General features: G+C 39.2%; 1 protein-coding gene across 2 annotated transcripts in view; it reads right to left on the minus strand.

The window, feature by feature from the left end:
- Positions 1 to 20,743, minus strand: part of PRKAR2B (protein kinase cAMP-dependent type II regulatory subunit beta) — a 113,958-nt gene that overhangs the window by 24,612 nt on the left and 68,603 nt on the right. For both annotated transcript variants that reach the window (XR_005083230.2, XM_037150466.2), the window contains exon 3: positions 2,852 to 2,904. Coding sequence is in view for 1 of the 2 variants with exons in the window: in XM_037150466.2 (XP_037006361.2) it covers positions 2,852 to 2,904 (53 nt within the window). In the remaining variant the exon portion in view is untranslated. The remainder of the gene's footprint in view (positions 1 to 2,851; positions 2,905 to 20,743) is intronic.

The raw sequence follows: 20,743 nt of genomic DNA on the forward strand, positions 1-20,743 counted from the left end.
TGCCTATTTTATTTATTCATTTACTTTGTTCTTAAGATTCTCCATTTAAGTGAAATCATGTGGTACTTGTCTTTCTCTATCTGACTTATTTCATTTAAGCATAATACCCTCTAGGTCCTCCCATGTTGTTGCAAATGGTAAGACTTCATTCCTTTTTATGGCCAAGTAATATTTCATTGTATATACAGGGTGGGAGAAAAGTAGGTTTATAGTTGTTGGTATGGAAAAAATACAATATTTAATAAATAATATAAGAATGAACTCTTGTGTTTCACATACTCACTGTAAACCTAGCTCTCCCCACACTGTGCATACCACATATTCTTTATCCAATACTGACAGACACTTAGGTTGCTTCCATATCTTAGCTATTTTAAAAAATGTTACAGTGAACACAGGGCTGCATGTATCTTTTCAAATTAAGTGTTCTGGATAGCACTTTAACGTTTTTGAAAGGAATGTTTCCCCCAGGTTAGCAAGTTACACTTCGTAAAGGTTTGTGATGGTCTAATCACTAAAGACACCCAAGCTCCCAGCTAGTGGGAACACAGAACAGGATGACAGGTGATAACAGATGTACTGAAACTCAACAGACTGCCTTTATTCTGTTTAATACTCTCTCAATATTCTTACTCAGAATGTAATAGTCTCTAGAATCAAGTAAATTCTTACATGTACAGTGCAGTAGATGTTAAATACATTTTTATGTATCGTGTATGTAAATACCTTCTCAGGGAGCAACTTTTCACAGGGAGGGAGCGACTGTGCCATGCCACACCAAGAATGTGGATTTGAAAACAAATGAATCCAGCAGTCCTGGTGTGCTCACTTTAGAATGAGCTCAAAGAAAACCAGCATCCTATATTCTTACCAAACCTTCCATTCCGGTGAGGTAAAGAACAAACAGAATGCTCTGGGTAAGTGTGGCCTGCCAACTCTCCAGAGTCCCTTTAAATTAGAGAAGGCAAAACTGTCTTGGACCAAATGGCCTATTTTTTCACGAACACTGTAGTGTGTAACTTTTATAAAATGAGTTAGGCAAGCAAAAGACAATCCTAAAAGCAGCAAGCAACAAGCTGGTCTCCCAGAAACCTATAAACCATCTTTTCCTATTCTGATGTTCACTCTAAGAGTGACTGTGGGAGATAATAAGCTGGTACCTCTCCTCTTCAGCCAGCCAGCCCCACCCCCAGAGCATCGAAAATCCAGCAGTGGTAAGTTCTCTGCCCATGAATATATCAGAACTTAAAATGGGAAATGAAAATCAGTATTTCAGACACACCTCAGATGGCCAAATATTAATGAAAATCATAGGTCCAATAAGAATCAAGGAAATTTACAATACAAATTTACAATGTATACTACTTATGTGTGTACTGTTTATATACTACTCAAAAGACTATCGCCTTCCTATAAGGGTGAGTAAGATATGCAAACCCTTGTTCACGGATCAATACTCATCTCAAACTAGATTCTATGGTGACACATGAACACAGAAAAAGCAGATTTGGTGACTACTAACTCATTGTGTATAAGACACTTGCAAAATGTGGGTATTAACTAAATCATGCCAACCAAAATTTACTTCTTCCTACTTTAGGCAGGGAAGGCTAACTGCACAAAACAAAAAGTTACTTCTCACTTGATGAAATTCATCAAGAACTTCAAGCTAAAGCATTCCTAAATGTTTACCTGCTGAGAAGCTCTGTCCTCAGAGAGAAACAGTTGGGGATAGCAGGTCACCATTGTTGAAATAACATTCTACGTCCAAGTTGGAGTTGCTCCCACCTGGGGTGCCATACTGGCAAACCAAAACTTTGGTAACTTTTGGGTACCTCCCTGGAAATGCTCTGCTTCACCAGAAACATGATATATCCAGTCAGCCAATCCCCAAGTTAAGCCAACTCTGGTCTCTATACTAATTCCATTGTTTCTTATTCATTTTCTTCCCACCCTCCCCAACCCTGGTGCTGGGAATCTCTACAGGAGGGAGAGAAATGAGAGTTCCTTTAAGATCTTTGGGTCATATAAGGCTCCTCATCTTGTTACTATTGGATTTTCCATATATTTCAGGGAGCTTAATGATGCAATGACTTAGGGATGCAATATCTGGTTTTCCATTAAAACTCGGTTTTACAGAATTATTTTTGAGAGCTACAGAAGTAGACTTGTGTTTATATTTTTAAAGGCCAAATAGAAAAGGGGGACTTTTGTAAAATATGTACTTGGAAAAAGGGTATTATTGCTTCCATTTCCAAGCACAGTAACCTCTTTGTTTAGTTTACTTTTTACTAAATAAATAACAGGAGATTGGAGCTAAAGAACACAGCTTAAAAATCTGCTTCAAACTAAACCAAACAAATTTTTACAAAAACATTAGGAACTCTAAGAAAACAGTTTCTGAGCAAACTATTAAGACTCATAAAAAAATATCAACTGCTGTACTGACACGTTAGATGTCATTTTACCAGGATTTTGTTTGTTTGTTTCAGAGTAAGCTTCTGTTACCACAAATCAGTAGGAGCAGCAGGCTCTTCCCAGTATTTTTCTTTACTAGAAATACTAAGAAAAATAAAGTATTGCTATGAGAAAGCTGTATTTTTGCAAAAGAAATAAAACCACAACTCCAGTGAAGTCTTATATTTACCTTTCCTTTAGCCAAAGAGAGAGACTGGATAAAAGTAATTCTACAGAACTTGAAGAACAAGTAAACTATCAGAGATAAAACTAGGGAAAGAAATAGTCAAAATAATTCCATTAAACTATGTGCATGTTAACACCTTTTCTATTATTACTTTCCTTACCCGATAAAGGAGTAACTTAAAATTACTTTATTTAGTAAATTACATACCCGGGACTCTGCATCATCTTCTTCTTCATCAGGATTATAAGCTTCTGCACAAACTATAAAAAAAATGAACATTTTAAAGATTCTTTCATCAAGAAACATACTATAATAAATATATCTTTAAAAAATTAATAAACAAAAATACTATTGTGTAAAAACCATTAATTCACCTCATCCAGGACAAGCAGTCCACCCCCAAACCAATCTCCTCTTGCAGTACATATGGAATTTATTAATATACAGAGCTGCACTTTAAGACACTGACAACTGCTGTTTGCTTCCTCTTATTCAGAGAAACATAATGGTTAAGCCATGAAGTTGGCTTAACCTCTGCCAACTTCATTTCCAAGCTATAGAAATGTATAAGATCTAAAAGTTACCTAAAAGAACAGACAGCAAAAAAAAGTTTAAGTCTGCTATGAAATGATCAATTTAATTATATAATCAGGAGTAACTTTCATAAATTATGTATAACCCAATCTTCTAGGAACAAGTACTTCTATTAATATTTTGCATATTCCTATCCAGTCTTTATTTTTTGAATTGCGTTCATATTATATATGCAATTTTAAAAACTCCTTTTTTCATTTAACACTGTAAGAACTTTACATGCTATCAGAAACAGTTTTGTAAATAATGTTTTAAGGACTGCTGATTACTTATCTTAAGCTATAATTAACCACTCCCCTACCTAATGCTAGACACTTAGCCTGGCTTCTATTAAAACCACCTTTCAATAAACATCTTCATGCAGAAATATTTCTCTATACTCCAAATTACACTGTAAGAAATTATTCTCAAATGTTATTTTTGGGGGGTAGGTTAAAAGATACAGTTTTTAAGACACACCGCCCAAAGAGAGTGTTCCCATCTACTGTCCTATAGAGAATGTGTGAGACAACTCCTGTAAACTGTACAACAGGGTTGGATGTTAATGCTTTTCAAATCTTTGACAATTTAGATGAAAAAGGGATTTAAAACTTTCAAGGTTATTGCTGACCTCAAACAAGTGTCAAATGTCTATAAGCTGACTATATTTCCTCCTTTATCCTTATGTAAAAAGAATTTATGTATGTATTTGGTTTTCTTTTTGATTTATACCAATTTCTTAATACTGCTGTGTCATATTTCTCAGTCCTCCCATTTGCTTTTTAACTATAATTACAAAGATGTTATAGATATGCATATTTATATACTTTTAATGTAGTGATACCAAGGGAGAAAATCCCCCAATATGATTTACATTAAAATGTTAAACACCACAAAACTGATACCACTGGTTCTGAGCTTGGAAATCCCTTAATTTGCAAGTCTGTTACTTTAAAGGGGAAGTAAAGATCTGTTACTTCTCCTTTCAGTTTTTTAAAATTATTTATTGTTGTTCAGTTACAGTTGTCTGTATTTTCTCCCCACCGCTCCCCTCCACCCCATCCAAACCCACCTCCCTCCCCTGCTTCCACGCTCCTTCTTGGTTTTGCCCATGTATCCTTTATAGTAGTTCCTGAAACCCTTCTCCCCCCTGTCCCCAATCCCCACAATCTATAGATTCAATGCAATCCCTATTAAAGTACCCATGACATATTTCAAAGATACAGAACAAACATTTCAGAAATTTATATGGAACCATAAATGACCCCAAATAGCTGTAGCAATTTTGAGAAAGAAGAACAAAGCAGGAGGGATCACAATACCTGATACCAAACTGTATTACAAAGCCACTGTAATCAAAACAGCCTGGTACTGGCATAAAAACAGGCACATAGACCAATGGAATAGAACAGAGGGCCCAGAAATAAACAAGTCTCTACAGTCCTTTCCTTTTTCTTTAAGGCAGACCTTTTTATTAATACATTACCCTCTAGCCCATATGAACTTAATTCTGCCACAGGTATAGAAATTTAAAGAACAGAGGATAGATAAAAGGCTGAAAGAATGTCTTTCCAAGGACCTCTGATAGAATCAAGAATGTATCATCATTAAGAATAGTATCAAGAACAGGCAGCATGGTACAGTGGGCAAGAGCCTGGACTCCAGAGAAGAATATTATCAGAGGACTTCCAGTCAAGATGGAGGAATAGGTAAACACAGTTCTCGCCTCCTCCCACAGCCACATCAAAATTACAACCAAACTACAAAAACCCCACAATCCAAAACTGCCAGAAATCAAGCTGAGTGCAAGTCCTTCAACTAAGGAATTAAAGAAGAAACCACAATGAGAGGAGGAGTAGGGATACTGAATGAGACAGTCCCACACCAGACTGTGGCAGATAAAAATCAGGAGGGATAGCTCCCCTGTGGAGTTCCCCCCTATGGAGCAAGGGGTCCCTGCCCATAGCACAGGTTCCAGTGCCGGGAAGAGAAGTCCCCATAACTTCTGGCTCTAAAAACCAGCAGCAATTGAGGCTGAGGAAGACAGAAACTTCTGGAGTCCCAGGCAGTTCCTCTTAATGTGCCCCCAAATGAACTTACTTGGACTCACCCTCTCTGAGCCCCAGCACTGGGCAGTAGCTTGAAAGGCACCAGAGACATACAGGGAGGAACTGAATTGTCTGGCATCAGGGTGAGGGCTAGAGGGGCAGCTTTGTTCTAGACAGAGGTGCTGCCAGAGGCCATTGTTACTTTGCTGAACCCTCCCCGCACAGAACCAGCAGGTGGGGTGCCATATCTGAGATTCATTCAACCTAGTTCACTGTTTGCCCCACCCTGGGGGTTTCCAGAAGCCACCCCCCCACCCCGCCGCCAACCTATTTCCAGTGACTTTTTCATACAAATGGCTTGTCTTGGCTCATGATTCAGATTTTCCTAAATTTTCTCAAACATATCATCTGGCCTCAGCAAAGCCCCATACTTCTGCTCTAAGTAGCCCCTGGCCTGGCACAAGCAGCAACAGGCCTTGGTTTACGACTTGGCTTTGCCTGGGCACCTTTAAGCCCAGCACAAATAGCAGCCATCTGTAGATCACTCTGTAGCTTATGCAGGGTGGCCCCACACAAGACACAAGTGATGGCTTACATTAGCCTGCACCTCTGAGGTCAGTTTCAGGCCACAGTGAAGCACCATCACTCAACCACCTCCACAAGTGACACACTCAAGAGGAGGACGTAGCCAGCACCAGAGCCCTGCTGAAGGAAGTCCTGCTCTGCAGAGTGGGTCCCTGCACAGCTGGTCCTTTGAGGTGGTTGGAGGTGGGTGGTCAGTGGTCACAGCCAGAGGCTGCAGCTGATCAGTCTGGGTAAAACCCTACTACCACTGACATGGCAACAGCAATCAAGACTCAGTTACAAGATACGGGTATACAGAACACATGAGGGTGCACCTCGACTGTCCAGCTTGGAAGATAGAGGAGAGACTATGCCACTGGATCCTACTGGACACCTACTACATTAGGCCAATCTGCCAAGCCTAGGAGACATGGCAGCCCTACCTAATATACAGAAACAAACACAAGGAATCTGCCTAAGTGCGGAGACAAAGAAACATTGCGCAAATGAAAGAACAGAACAAACTCCAGAAAAAGAGCTAAACAAATGCAAACAAGTAATCTATCAGATGCAGAGTTCAAAGCACTGGATATAAGGATGCTCAATGAACTTAGTGAGGACCTCAACAGCATAAAAAAGAGCCAGACAGAAATAAAGAATACACTAAGTGAAATAAAGAATAATTTATAGGGAATCAACAATAGAGTAGATGAAGCCATGCTATCCAAAAATAAGCAATTTGGAATACGAGTATAAGGAAGCAAAAAATATCCAATCAGAAGAGCAAAAAGAAAACAATCCAAAAAATGAGGTTAGTTTAAGGAGTCTCAGGGACAACTTCAAGCATACCAACATTTGGATCATGGGGGTGCTGGGAAAAAAGAGCAAGAAATTGAAAATCTATTTGAAAACATAGTGACAGAAAACTTCCCTACTTTGATGAGGGAAATAGACATCCAAGTTCAGGATTCACAGAGACTCCCAAACAAGATGAACCCAAAGAGGCACATACCAAGATACATCATAATTAAAATGCAAAAGGCTAAAGTCAAAGAGAGAGTCTTAAAAGTAGTAAGAGAAAAGCAGTAAGTTACCTACAAGGGAGCTCCCAAAACACTGTCAACTGATTTCTATAAAAAAACTTTACAGGCCAGAAGGGAGTGTCAAGAAATATTTAAAGTGATGAAAACCAAGAATTTACAACCAAGATTACTCTACCTAGCAAAGCTATCATTTAGTATTGAAGGGCAGATAAAGTTTCCCAGACAAGAAAAAGCTAAAGGAGTTCATCACCACTAATAATACTGTTCATCAAAACAGTATTGTTAGACTTCCACCAAGATGGAGACATAAGTGGAGACGCCGTGCTTTCTCCCACAACCAAATTGAGAGACAACAAAATATTAGCAACAGAAAACACAGCCAGAACACAGAAAATTGAACTTTTCGGAAGTCTGATAACAACAAATTCTTCAGCCTGACCAGTAAGAGGGCCGAAGCCAGCAGCTGGCGGAGCGGGGTTGATCCCAAGCATGGGGTTGCAAAGGGCGGACCCAGTGAGCGACCTAGTGAGTGACCCAGTGAGTGACCAGCAGACCCAGCAAGGGTGCAGGATGGCAGGTTGACTGTGGTCCCGCATTCGTGCGCAGATAGACCAGCGAGGGAGTGGGCAGTGAGACGATGGGACCAAGCAGGCCCCAGCAGCGAGAGGCAGCAGAGGGGGCCGCCATTTCCCCACTCTGACCTCACCTCCACATACAGCGTCACAACCCAGCGACCTGGGTGGCCCGCCCTGGTAAACACCTAAGGCTCTGCTCCTCGTAATTAACAGGCGCCAGCAGACCAAAAATGGCCCAAGAAGATCTCCAAGCCCCAGAGCCCATAAATCTAAGTGATGAAGAAATAGCAAAACTTTCAGATGCACAGTTCAAAACACTGGTGATCAGAATGCTCACAGAACTGGTTGATTTTAGTTACAAATTAGAGGAAAATATGAAGGCTACACTAAGTGAAATGAATGGAAATGCACAGGGAACCAATAGTGATGGAAAAAAAACTGGAGTCTTCTCCAAATCAATGGAGTGGACCAGAACAAAGAAACAACCAAACAAAAAAGAATGAAGAAACAAGAATTCAAAGAAATGAGGAGAGGCTAAGGAACCTCCAGGACATCTTTAAACACTCCAACATCCAAATTATAGGGGTACCAGAAGTGGGGAAAGAACAGCCACCAGTGGAAAACTTATTTGAACAAATAATAAAGGAAAATTTCCCCAAACTGGCAAAGGAAATAGACTTCCAGGAAATCCAGGAAGCTCAGAGAGTCCCAAAGAAGTTGGACCCAAGAAGAAACACATCAAGGCACATCATCATTACATTAGCCAAGATTCAAATGAAGGAGAGAATCCTAGAAGCAGCAAGAGATAAGGGGACAGTCACCTACAAAGGAGTTCCCATCAGACTGTCAGCAGATTTCTCAAAAGAGACCTTACAGGCAAGAAGGGGCTGGAAAGAGGTATTCCAAGTCATGAAATCCAAATACCTATACATCCAATACCTATACAATCCAAATACCTGAAATCCAAATACATCCAAGATGGCTCTATCCAGCAAAACTTTCATTTAGAATGGAAGGGCAGATAAAGTGCTTCTCAGATAAGATCAAATTCAAGGAGTTCATCATCACCAAGCCCTTATTATATGAAATGTTAAAGGGACTTACCCAAGAAAAAGATAAAAAAGATGAACAGTGAAAGGACAACAAACTCACAGTTATTAACAACCACACCTAAAACAAAAGCAAACTAAGAGGACAGCTAGATCAGGAGTGGAAACATAGAAATGAAGATCACATGGAGGGTTAGCAACAGGGGAGTGGGAGAAGGTACAGAAAATAAGTAGCATAGATGGTCAGTAGAAAATAGATAGGGGGAGGGCAAGAATAGTATAGAAAATATAGAATCTAAAGAACTTGAGACACGTGGTCATAAACTAAAGGGGGGGAATGGTGGGGGAGGGGGTGTTCAGGGTAGAGGGGAATGAAGGGGGAAAATAGAACAACTGTAATGGCATAATTGATAAATATATTTTAAAAATTTAAAAAAAACAGTATTGTTAGAAATGTTAAAGGGTGAAGGAGCAGGAGAGAGGAAGGGGGAAGAGGGGAAGGAGAAGAAGAACAACAAAAAAATGAACAATAAAATGGCAATCAACACCCATCTATCAACAATGGAATCTAGAAACACAAAATCAATGAGCAAGCAGAAAAGAAACAGAATCATAGAGACAGAAAATGTTTTTGATGACTACCAGATTGGGGTGGGGGGAGCAGGGAGATGGGCAAAAAGGGTGAAGCAATTAAGAAATTCAAATTGGTTGTTACAAAATAGTCAGGGAATGTAAAGTACAACGTAGGGAATATAGTCAATAACAGTCTAATAACTATGTATGGTGTCAAATTGTGTGAGATTTATCAGGATGATCATTTAAGTTATATAATGTCTAACCACTAGGGTATATACCTAAAACTAATGTAATAATGTATGTCAACTGTAATTTAAAATAAAAAATAGTTTAAGAAAATAATAAAGCAGAGAATGCAACACAAAAAAAATATTATCATCATTAGTACTACTATCACCATTATTATTCTAAAACCCGCCATTACCTTTCTCATTTCCAAGCATTGCTCTATATACCTAGGCCAGTGAGTGATTCTTAACCAGGGACAAATCTGGTCCCCAGAGGACATGTGCCAATGTCTGGAGACATTTTGATTGTCACACCTATGAGGGCTGAGGAGGAAGCTACTGGAAAAGGCCAAAGATGCTGCTAAACATCCTACAATGCACAGGACAGTGGCCTGCTGCACCCACCCTCCAACATGTCAATAGATTTAAGGTTGAGAAACCCTGACCTAGTGTGTATTTTCTCATTCAATCTCACAACCCTAAGACAGGTATGTCACTGCTTGACAGATAAAAGACTAGGATATGCAGAGGTTACGTATCTTGGCCAGAATCACATATTGTAGTTCCACAGTACCAATACTTGATCCCAGGATTGGCTGGCTGACTCCAAAGCCCCCATTCTTAACCACGGTTCTGTGCTCAACTGCTTTGATGAATTCACCAGCACGATGCCTGGACCTCAGCCTTCTGTTTCAGAAATCTACAGGAGACCTGTCTCTAAGGGGCAGGCTCCTCATTAAAGAACCTAACTGATGCATATAACAAAAATGCCAATTTAATAACTAACTTCTTGAATCAAGTAGGGAGTCAGCATGACTAGCCAGCTTTCTACCTGGAGGAAGACCACAGACGAAGCCAAATCACAATTAAAAGCTTGCTCAGTGGAAAGGAAATGGGAGGAAGAGAGTTTGTCAAATAAAATGAATGTCTGATGGCGTGACCTGGGACAGACTGAGGCATCCACTTATACAACAGATGGTCCTGCTAATGTGGCCTAGACCATTTAATTTTGTTGGCTACAACCTCCTACGGGCATGAGGACATCTACTTCTGAAGCTGGGCTCTGTAACTTTCTGTTTCCATAAATGGCCAATCTCACAGGCAGGAGTGCTACAAAATTTACAGGACTCGGGGCAAAAACAAAGGCACCATTTTTAAAAATTAAGAATATTGAGAGGTCAACAATAGAACATTAAACCAACATCGAGGCCCTTATGAGTATGGGGCCTATGAATTAAGCTCTGCTAATGAAATGAATACATTCAATGAAGTGATTATACAGCAGGTAAGGTATTTGGTTTTTTAAGGTAATTTGTTATAAGCATATATATCCTCTGGCCTATTATCATTGATCTTACAATTTAATTTACAGAAGAAAATCTTAACCCTGTAATTTCTAAGTTTCAAGCACTACACTCTGACTAAAAACCATGAGGGATATCTATTTTTTTTTTCGTAAATAACTTACCGATTGTTCCACTATTATTTGCTATTTTAGCTATTTTACCCTCCTGACTTGTGACACCTACTTTATCAAGTTTATTGTTTGGTTCTGAATTATCCAATTCATTGAACATTTATTGTGCCAGTATTAAATGATTTAGTTCTTGGCATTTATGGTAAAATGTCCTATACCATTTGTCCAAGAAACTGGGACAGAAAAGATCAGTGAAAATGAGGACCTTCTGTCCTGTTCACCAAAGGGCCTAGCACACAGATTAGGACTATGTGTCCAATAAATGAATGAATGAAATGTTCTATGGTCAAACTATGGTCTCCTGATAATTTGAGCTTCTTCATTTCTTTCTGAAGTGTATTTGCCCCATCCCTCCTGGGCAATCTGAAATACAAGCTTGAAATGATATATAATACTTTGGTAATTACACAAAAGTGATGTACAGAGCCTTCTTGTTTAAGTGAACCTAATATTGAGGTTTTCCTGTTATGTTGTGCATATATGTATTTGGATAATACATTAGTTATCTAGAATGGTCCAATACTTTAAGTACATCCTCACACTGCAGAGAGTATGACATACTATGGTGTAGTCAGACATCTGTCACAGTTTGCAAGACAGAACACAAAAGTGAGAAATACACTGACTTTGCATGTTTTGGGGTCTTGCCTTCAATCTCTTCATACAGTTCAACAGAGAGATGAAAAATAGGTAAATAGGTAGACAGACAGATAAAGAGAAATAGTGATACATGAGGGGTATTAAATATTATCTTTTCCAACACCACTTCTTCAACTCCTTGACATCAACTGGGTGTCCAACAATTCAATTCAGTTCTAACATCATCTGTCTAAAGTTACGTTAGATCTCACAAGTTAAAGGACTCAGCCCTACAAGATTGCCCCACTTCAGACACCAGTGTAATTCCCAGGCTACCCATACTTCTGACCAACTAGCTATAAACTGAAGGTTCCCCAACCCCCTCCTCAGGTTTGATAATTCACTAGAATTACCCAACAGAAATGTAAAAAAAAAAGTGATTTTCTTACTCTTACTCTTACTGGTTTATTATAAAAGATACTTAAGAAGAGCCAAGAAGGAGAGGCAGAGGACAAGAAATGGGGGTAGCATGGAGAGTAGCAGGTAGGGCTGGCACAGAGCCCCTGCTGTCTTTAGCGCACCCACCGCCTAGCACCTCGATGTGTTTGTTCACCCATCTGGAAGCCCTCTGAAACCTGTTTAGGGGGTTTTATGGAGGTCTCATTACACAGCCCAAGGTTGGGCTGAAAGTTTTAAGTTTCTAATCAAAGCTTGGCCTTTCTGGTAACCAGCGCCCATTCTAAAGAGTCCAGGAGCTCCTCAGGAGCACACCAAAGAAACTCAGCACTGAGGAGATACTAAGGGTTTCTGGAACTCGGTGCCAGGCATGCACAAAACCAAGTATCTTTCTTACTTACATCTCACACCAACTCCCAGGGCCTTTCATGAAGTACCCACTATACTTTGTTGGTAATGCATAAAAAGCAGTACAGTCAAAACAACTCTGCACTGGACAACTTTACATACCCACATTAGCTTTAGCAAAGCTAACAAAGCATAAGGGAACCAAACTGAATTCCATGAGCCAATGGGCCTCAGCACCTGGTGCAGAGTCTTACACATGGTACACTCTTAATAAATATTTACTGAAACAATAAAAAGAAATGTAGCCTGTACAGAAACACTGCATGCTTTAAAGGCCTTTAGCCTGGAAAAAAATTGACTTCTATAAAAAACATAAAATTTACTTTTCCAATGTTCTCAGTACATTAAGATTTTAGTACACTTATTTAAATGATAATCAGCTTCAAATAAAGGTATTATAAAAGCACAGGTGCATCAGACAACAGAGTTCTGATTTAATATGGTTAAACTTAGCCTATTGAAGTGGAAATGCCCTCCTACTATGGGAAAAAAATTACCTTTTACAGAGATTAGTTTAAGGCATGCATTCTCAGACAAGACAGTTAGGGGAGGGGTCAAAAAAATTTTTTTCACATATAGCACTGATATATATACACACACACTATATACACACACACCCATATAGACACACACAGATACACAGTATATCTGTGGTATTAAAATGTCATTGGGAACTATTAAGGGGAAAAATCTAAAAAGGAGAGGTGCCTATAAAAATAAAATTGAGAAACGCTGGTATAAGAACATACTAGTTAGAGCTAGGTAGAGGGAAGAAGCTAAAAGACAAGTCAATATACCTTCCCCTTCCCCACTTATTTACATTTCTGTCAAGGTAATTTGCTCCATGTTCTCTGACACAATAGTGATAATCTTGTCAACACAAGATTAAGTGATAATCTTGTCTGCCACCAAGCCAATGTCAACAGGAGTTCCTAATCTGAAGAAAAAGGAGAAACTATATTCAGGTGAATGGTTCAAAAACTGGAGAAATGCAGTTTCTGGTGGACACCAAAACTGGGCTCCACAGAAACAAGAGGGAGAACAGCTTATATACAGAGTTCCCACCCTAGTTCCCAATACGTCCATTTTTATGCAAAGGATGACTCCACACATGCTGTCTGGTCACAAAAGCACTTTCCTGATTGGCTGGCTTCACACATTCTGACGGGTTGTTATGGAGCGACTCTGATTGGTCGGTTCAGATGCAATGGAGATATGGCTGTGCAGTTCTGACTGAATGGGGCAGGTCTCAGCCCATTGCTCCATAAAGGATACCAGAAACTCCTTGATAAGGGCTGATTCAGAGGGCAGGAGCACAGTACTCTTGTTTTGTAGGCTGATAGTTCAGTCTACACCTTTTCCCTGAAATACTGTATGTGAAAGGCCTCTGTGAGCAACAGCTGCTAGATTTGAGTTATGAATTTGTGCCCAATTAACCACAAGGAGTCCTTCTTGGCAGATACAGTCCTTCTCCAGGTCCACAATCTTAAATCTGAATTCACAAAGCAAAGCATTAAGCATGGGTCCAAAAAATACAGAAGTTCACATTCTGATCCTAAATCATATTCAAGCAAAAGGACCCATAGGAAGTCTTATTTATTCATTTAAAAAAAAAACAAAAAAACAAAAAAACCCAGCCCTAGCTGATGTGGCTCAGTGGATTGAGCACCGGACTGTGAAGCAAAGGGTCGCCAGTTCGATTCCCAGTCTAGAGCACATGCCTGGGTTGCGGGCTAGGTTCCCAGTAGGGGGCATGTGAGAAGCAACCACACATTGATGTTTCTCTCCCTCTCTCTCTAAAAATAAACAAATAAAATTTTAAAAGATTAAAAAAAAACTGTGGATGTCAGAAGAATGGTGGCATAACAGATCCCCTTGGTCCCTCTCCTTGAAGTTTCAACAATTTTAACAGCTACAATTCAACAAAAGAGTCCACACTCAATGCGCAAACACACCTCAGAGATCGCACTTTGAAATATCTAAAGGTAGGCAAGTGGGAGTAAACTGGAGAAAAAAGAAGGGAGAAAAGCTGAAATGAGCCAGCAACACAGCCCTGCAGCTGGACGCTCCTGGTAGGGCTCGGCCTGGGAAGGGGAGGAATCAGGCTGTGGCTGGAATTCCCTTCCGCCAGGAGGAGCAAAGAAATTTGGCAAGCATTCCTGCAGGAGAGGGCAGTAGAAGGTGAAGCTGAGCCCAGAGACCTAGGCAAGAGAGAACACAGAAGGCTGCAGTTGTTGGGCAGTTGGCATTCTATACAGAGAAAAAACGCCACATCTGGCCACCTTGTGACCTCCCATAGCTGTGCCTCCCCTCACCTTTGGTGTTGAGTTGTGAGGCACATTACCTGCAAACCCGAGAACTGATTCTACAAAATCATTTTATTCCCTGAAAAAAAGGGTGCACTCTGTAACTGGGCCTGGAGCTGAGACACAAGGGGGACCAAATAGTGGTCCAGGGTCACCATAATTGGAAAGGCCAAATAACAAAGAAGCCAGCTGCATTCCCCCAGCCCACCTCGCCCCCACCCATCATTGCTATAGTGATGGCAGCATCTGGCTTCGGGGAATGGCACTGGGACTTCACAGATTTGGAGCTCCATTGCCCACTGTATTTCCCTGTGGGATTGGTCACCTGGGACCAGGATGACCACTTCATGGGGGAGAGAATCATCTACCCAGGGAACGCCACCCATGGAGATCTGAAAAGCCAGAGTGCTAGAGAGCTAAAAAACTTGTGATTCAGTGCCACCTACTAGAAAATGACAGAAAGACCTCTTTATAGTAATCTATTAGAGAAGTACCACTCATACGTAGATACCTAGACAGAGAAATAATCCATAACCAAGGCTACAAGGCAGTTCAGAAAGAAAATGAAAAAAATCTCCAGAAAACAAACTTATTGAAATGGAAATATGTGATATAAATGAGAGAATTCAAGACTGCAATTGTTGAAGCAATTCAATTAAATCACCACCAAAATAAAAAGGCAACCTACTGAATAGGAGATGATATTTGCAAACAACAGCTCTGACAAGGGGTTAATATCCAAAATACATAAAGAATTCATACAACTCAACACAAAACAATCTGATTAAAAATGGGCAGAGGATATGAACAGACACTTCTCACAAGAAGACATACAAATGACCAACAGATACAGAAAAAGATGGTGAACTTCACTAGCTATCAGGGAAATTAAACTACAACGAGATACCATCCTACAACTTTTAGAATGGTTATTATCAAGAAGACAATAGGTGTTGGAGAGGCTGTAGAGAAAAGGGAACCCTCATTCACTGCTGGTAGGAATGGAAACTGATACAGACACTATGAAAAACAGTATGGCAGTGGCTCAAACATTAAGAACAGGCATATGACCCAGCAATCTTCCTTTTGGGTATCTACCCAAAAAACTAAAAAACATTTATTCACAAAGATATGTGTACCCCCTATTCATTGCAGTATTATTCAAGGTGGCCAAGACCTGGAGATAACCACAGTGTCCGTTGATAGAGGACTGGATAAAGAAGATGTGCTATGGAATACTACTCAGCTATAAGAAAAGATAAAACAATGCCATTTGTGACAACATGGATGGAACTTGAAACTACTATGCTAACTGAACTAAGTGACTCAGAAAAATCTAAAAACCACTATGATTCCACTCATAGACACAGACAACAGAATGTTGGTTACCAGAGGAAAGGAGGTGGAAGGATAGTAAAGGGGGCCAAATATATGGTGACAGATTATTTGACTTTGGGTGTTGGGCACACAATGCTATTGCATGATATAGATCATGTATCAGAAAAATGTTCCCTTGAAACATAAATGGTCTTATTAACCAATATCACCCCAATAAATTTAACTTAAAAAACAAAAAATAATTTGTGAAATGCAGGAAATAATACAAAAGGCAAAAGAATAATTCAAAACATTATCATTATGTATTATAAATAAGGTAAAAATTATTTTATATTACTTTAAATATTATACATAACTATGTACTGTGTATAACCATCTATTGTCTAGGAGATCACAGCTTAGAAAGCAAGACAGAAATAGAATAATCAACGATAATACTAATGCCATGATGAAGGTATGTACAAAGTGCTGTGGGAGCAGGGAAGACAGAGTAGTGACCAGCTGCTTAAAGGACAGAGGAAGGACTCACAGAAGAGACTCCTTAAGGAATTAATGAAGAATGGAGAGTTGTTCACTGAGAAAAAAAGGAGCTTGTTTGGTTCACTGCTGTATTCTTAACACTTAGACTAATGGCCGGCACACAGTAAATGTTAACAAAAATGGTTGAAGAAATGAAGGGTTTTTTTTTGGTGAGAAAAATAGTTTTTTTGGTGAGAAAAAATAGGTTTTCTTTGGTGAGAAAATATAATGTGTTTTTTTTGGTGAGAAAAATAGTGGTTTTTTGGGTGAGGAAAAAATAGGAGGTTTTTTTGATCCTTAGACTAATGGAAACTGCATCTGTCAGGGTGGACTGGCCTATACTACAGTAACAAGCATCCCCACATCTTAGTGACAAAAAAAAAGGTTCACTTCTTGCTAAAACTATCTCGGGGCAGTGGGTAATCTGCTCTGTATGGTCTTACTAAAGACTGCAGGCTAACAGAGCTGTCACCATGTGGAATGTTACCAGTCACCAAGCCCATGGCAAACTGCTCACTGGCTCCTAGTGGGGTCAACATGTGGCACCTCAAAACATGGTTCCTTGGCATAATGACTATCTTAAGCTGAAGGCATCTGAGAAAACAGCAAAAGCAGGAAGGTCACGCTTCTTCCCTGAAAGCAGGAGATAAACCGCTCATCTCAAAGGTACCCTCTCCCTATACCAGGAGGGAGACATCCTTATCACTGGAGACAGGGAACTTACAGCTGAAAAGGCTATAAACTAATCTTGGCACTTCTTCATCACTTAGTATCCATAGTAAATGTACCAACACAGTACCAACCCATCTTGTCAATTCTTCACACATTTATTGCTTCTTTGTCTGACAGGCATAAAAGCTTCTTGCTTCAATCACTTCTTCGGGGCGTCATTTGCCTGTGAAGGCTCTCATATATATGTAAAATTTTCAATAAAATTTGTATGTTTTTCTTTTGTTAATCTTATGTCTGTTTAATACTTAGGCCTAGCCAGAGACCAAAAGAGGGAACACAATTTTCTCTCCCCTGCACTCTTAGAGCTTCTGCCTGGAAATGGTATGTGTCACTTCTGCCAAGAAGGAATCGATGTCACATTTTATGTGACAAGTGACACAGCCATTCCTAACTTTAAGGAGACAGAGAAGTATAATGTCACCATGTGCTCAGAGAAGGAAAAAACAGGATATTGTGAAGAGCCCTAATGACCAGAGAAACCACCTGAAAGCCCTGAACCCAAGGTTTCCTCTCACTCAGACAGGGAATAAAGAGAGCACTGAACTCAACCTCACAGCTTCCTTAAAAACAAAGAAAAAAATTCTTAAAAATCTTCAGAGTAAGGTTCATAAACTATGAAAAGAATCATTACAATTTTCTTTAAAACTGCATTTCAAATAGTCAATGAATATTCAAAGATTTAATTTATAACATAATGCATTCCTGCATCAAACTATAAATTATTATAATCCACTGTATTGCTGCCTACATTTCAGCTACAAAAAAAGCAATATATACATCATGAACCTATCTTGCAGAAATGTTGGCAAGCTTCACTAAATAGTATTTTTAAAGTATATTTTATTGATTATGCTATTACAGTTGTCTCAATTTTTTTCTCCACTTTATTCCCCTCCACCCTGCATACCCCGCCACACTCCAGCATCCCCCACCCCTTACTTCATGTCCATGGGTCGTACACATAAGTTCTTTGGCTTCTCTATTTCCTATACTATTCTTAACCTCCTCCTGTCTATTTTATGCCTACCTATTATGCTTCTTATTCCCTGTACCTTTTCCTGTCCATTTTCCCTAAATAGTACTTAAATAGATCACATATGTTCATGTCAGCAGAATTTTACTAAAAAGATTTTAGTTAAGACTATATAACACTGTCTTGTACAAAGGGCGGAAATATATTTTCCAGTTAATCTACTTTGTTTTACCTCTCCACAAAGTCATCAAAGTTACCACAGCCCTTCATAAACCACCTCTGGTTCTCTAAAGAATTCTGTTTTAAACTTCACTCAGGTAGGTTCCTAAATCATCCCAGATATATAATTACCAATCCTAAAGAAAATACTGATACTTTTTTTCCTGCTATTTTTAGTAGTATAGAACATTCTACTGTCTCATATTTCAGATATATTTTACTAAACTGCCCTGACTCGTTACAAAAACAGTATCTTTGTTGCACTTTAACAAGAGGTATTTTGAATAAGACTGCATAATTTACCAGTTCCTTTCTGTGTGTTTATATTTCTTTTTTCCCTCATTTTTATTGCTGACACTAATACACATCCCCATTACCCCCTGCTTTACCCACCTCCACCTATGCCCCAAGCCCCCTTCCCTCTGGCTGTCCCCACACTATTACCAATGTCTATGAGTTATGCATATATGTTCTTTGGTTAATTCCTTCACCTTCTTTCCACCTCTCCCCAGCCCTCTGAAAGCTGCCAGTCTGTTCCATGTGTCCATGCTTCTGTTTCTATTTTGTCCATCAGTTTATTTTGTTCATTAGATTCCACATATAAGTGAGTTTATATGGTATTTGTCCATCTCTGACTGGCTCATTTCACTTAGCATAGTGATCTCCAGGTCCAACCAGGCTGCCACAAAGGGCAAGATTTCCTTTTTTTTTTTTTTTTTTTTTTACAGTTGGGTAGTATTCCATTGTATAAATGCCCCACAGCTTATTTTTTTTTTAATTTTACTTATTTATCTTTACAGGAGAAGGGAAGGAGAGAGGGAAAGAAATATCAATGTATGGTTGCCTCTCATGCATCCCCTGCTGGGAATTGGCCTGCAATCCAGGCATGTGCCCTGACTGGGAATCAAACTGCGATCCTTTGGTTCGCAGGCCCATGCTCAATCCACTGAGCTACACCAGCCAGGCTGTCCCACAGCTTTTTTATCCACTGATGGGCACTTGGGCTGTTTCCCGATCTTGGTTATTGTAAATAATGCTATGAACACAGGGTTGCATATATTCTTTTGAATTGGTGTTTCAGGATTCTTAGGCTATATTACCATAAGTGGAATCACTGGGTCAAAAGGCAGCTCCAATTTTAATTTTTTGAGGAAACTCCATACTGTTTTCCACAGTGGCTGTACCAGTTTGCATTCCCACCAGCAGTGCAAAAGGATTCCCTTTCTCCACATCCTCACCAACACTTGCGTTTTATCATAGCCATTCTGGCAGGTGTGAGATGATGCCTCATTATGGTTTTAATCTGCATCTCTCTGATGATTAGTGATGCTAAGCATCTTTTCATATGTCTGCTGGCAATCTACATGTCCTTTTTGGAGAAGTGTCTAGTCAAGTCATTTGCCCATTTTTTAATCGGACTGTTTGTCTTCCTGGTATTCAGTTGTAGAAGTATTTTGGAAATTAACCCCTTATCTGAAGTATCATTGGCAAATATGTTTTTCCCATACAGTGGGTTCCCTTTTCATTTTGTTGATCGTTTTCTTTTGTGGTGCAAAACTTTTTTAGTTTGATATAGTCCCATTTTTATCCTCTATTTCCCTTGTCCTAAGAGACATTTCAGCAAAAATACTGCTCTGAGACATATGATATTTTATTACCTATGATTGCTTCTAGTATTTTTTATGGTTTTATGGTCTACATACAAGTGTTTTACTACTTTGAATTTATTCTTATGTATAGTTTAATTTAGCGATCTAGTTTAATTTTTTTCACATGTACCTGTCCAATTTCCCCAACACCATTTATTGAAGATACCGCCCTCCTTTGTCAGACATTAATTGACCATAAAGGTGTGGGTTTATTTCTGGGATCTCTGTTCTGTTCCAGGATCTATGTGTCTGTTCTTACACCAGGCTGTTTTGGTTACAACGGCCTTGTAGTATAGTTTAATATCAGATATTCTGGTCTCTCCTACTTTATTCTTCTTTCTCAAGATTGTTGAGGCTATTCGGGTCTTCATGGTTCAATATACATTTTTGGGATACTTGCCATTAGTATCTTAATAGGAATTGTACTGAATCTATAGATTACTTTGGGTAGTACTGACATTTTAATGATGGTAATTCTTCCAAACCATGATCACAGTATATGCTTCCACTTATTTGTATCTTCCTTAATTTCATTTTCAATGTACTCTTAATTTTCCAAGTACAGGTCTTTTATCTCTTTGGTTAAATTTATGTCTGGGTACTTTATTTATTTTTGTTGTAACAGTAAATGGGATTGTTGTTATATTTCTAAAAACAATTTTCTTCTACCTGTACACTACTGCTCTTTAAGTGACTGTATAATGAAGAACCATACATATCTTACAAACAAGTATCATGTTCAAGATACTATTGAATCAGTGTCACTGAGTCAAATAAGCAGCAACAGA

The sequence above is a fragment of the Artibeus jamaicensis genome, unplaced genomic scaffold (genome assembly GCF_021234435.1).
Source record: "Artibeus jamaicensis isolate MK-2021 breed Jamaican fruit bat unplaced genomic scaffold, CSHL_Jam_final contig_834, whole genome shotgun sequence".
Classification (NCBI taxonomy): Eukaryota; Metazoa; Chordata; class Mammalia; order Chiroptera; family Phyllostomidae; genus Artibeus; species Artibeus jamaicensis.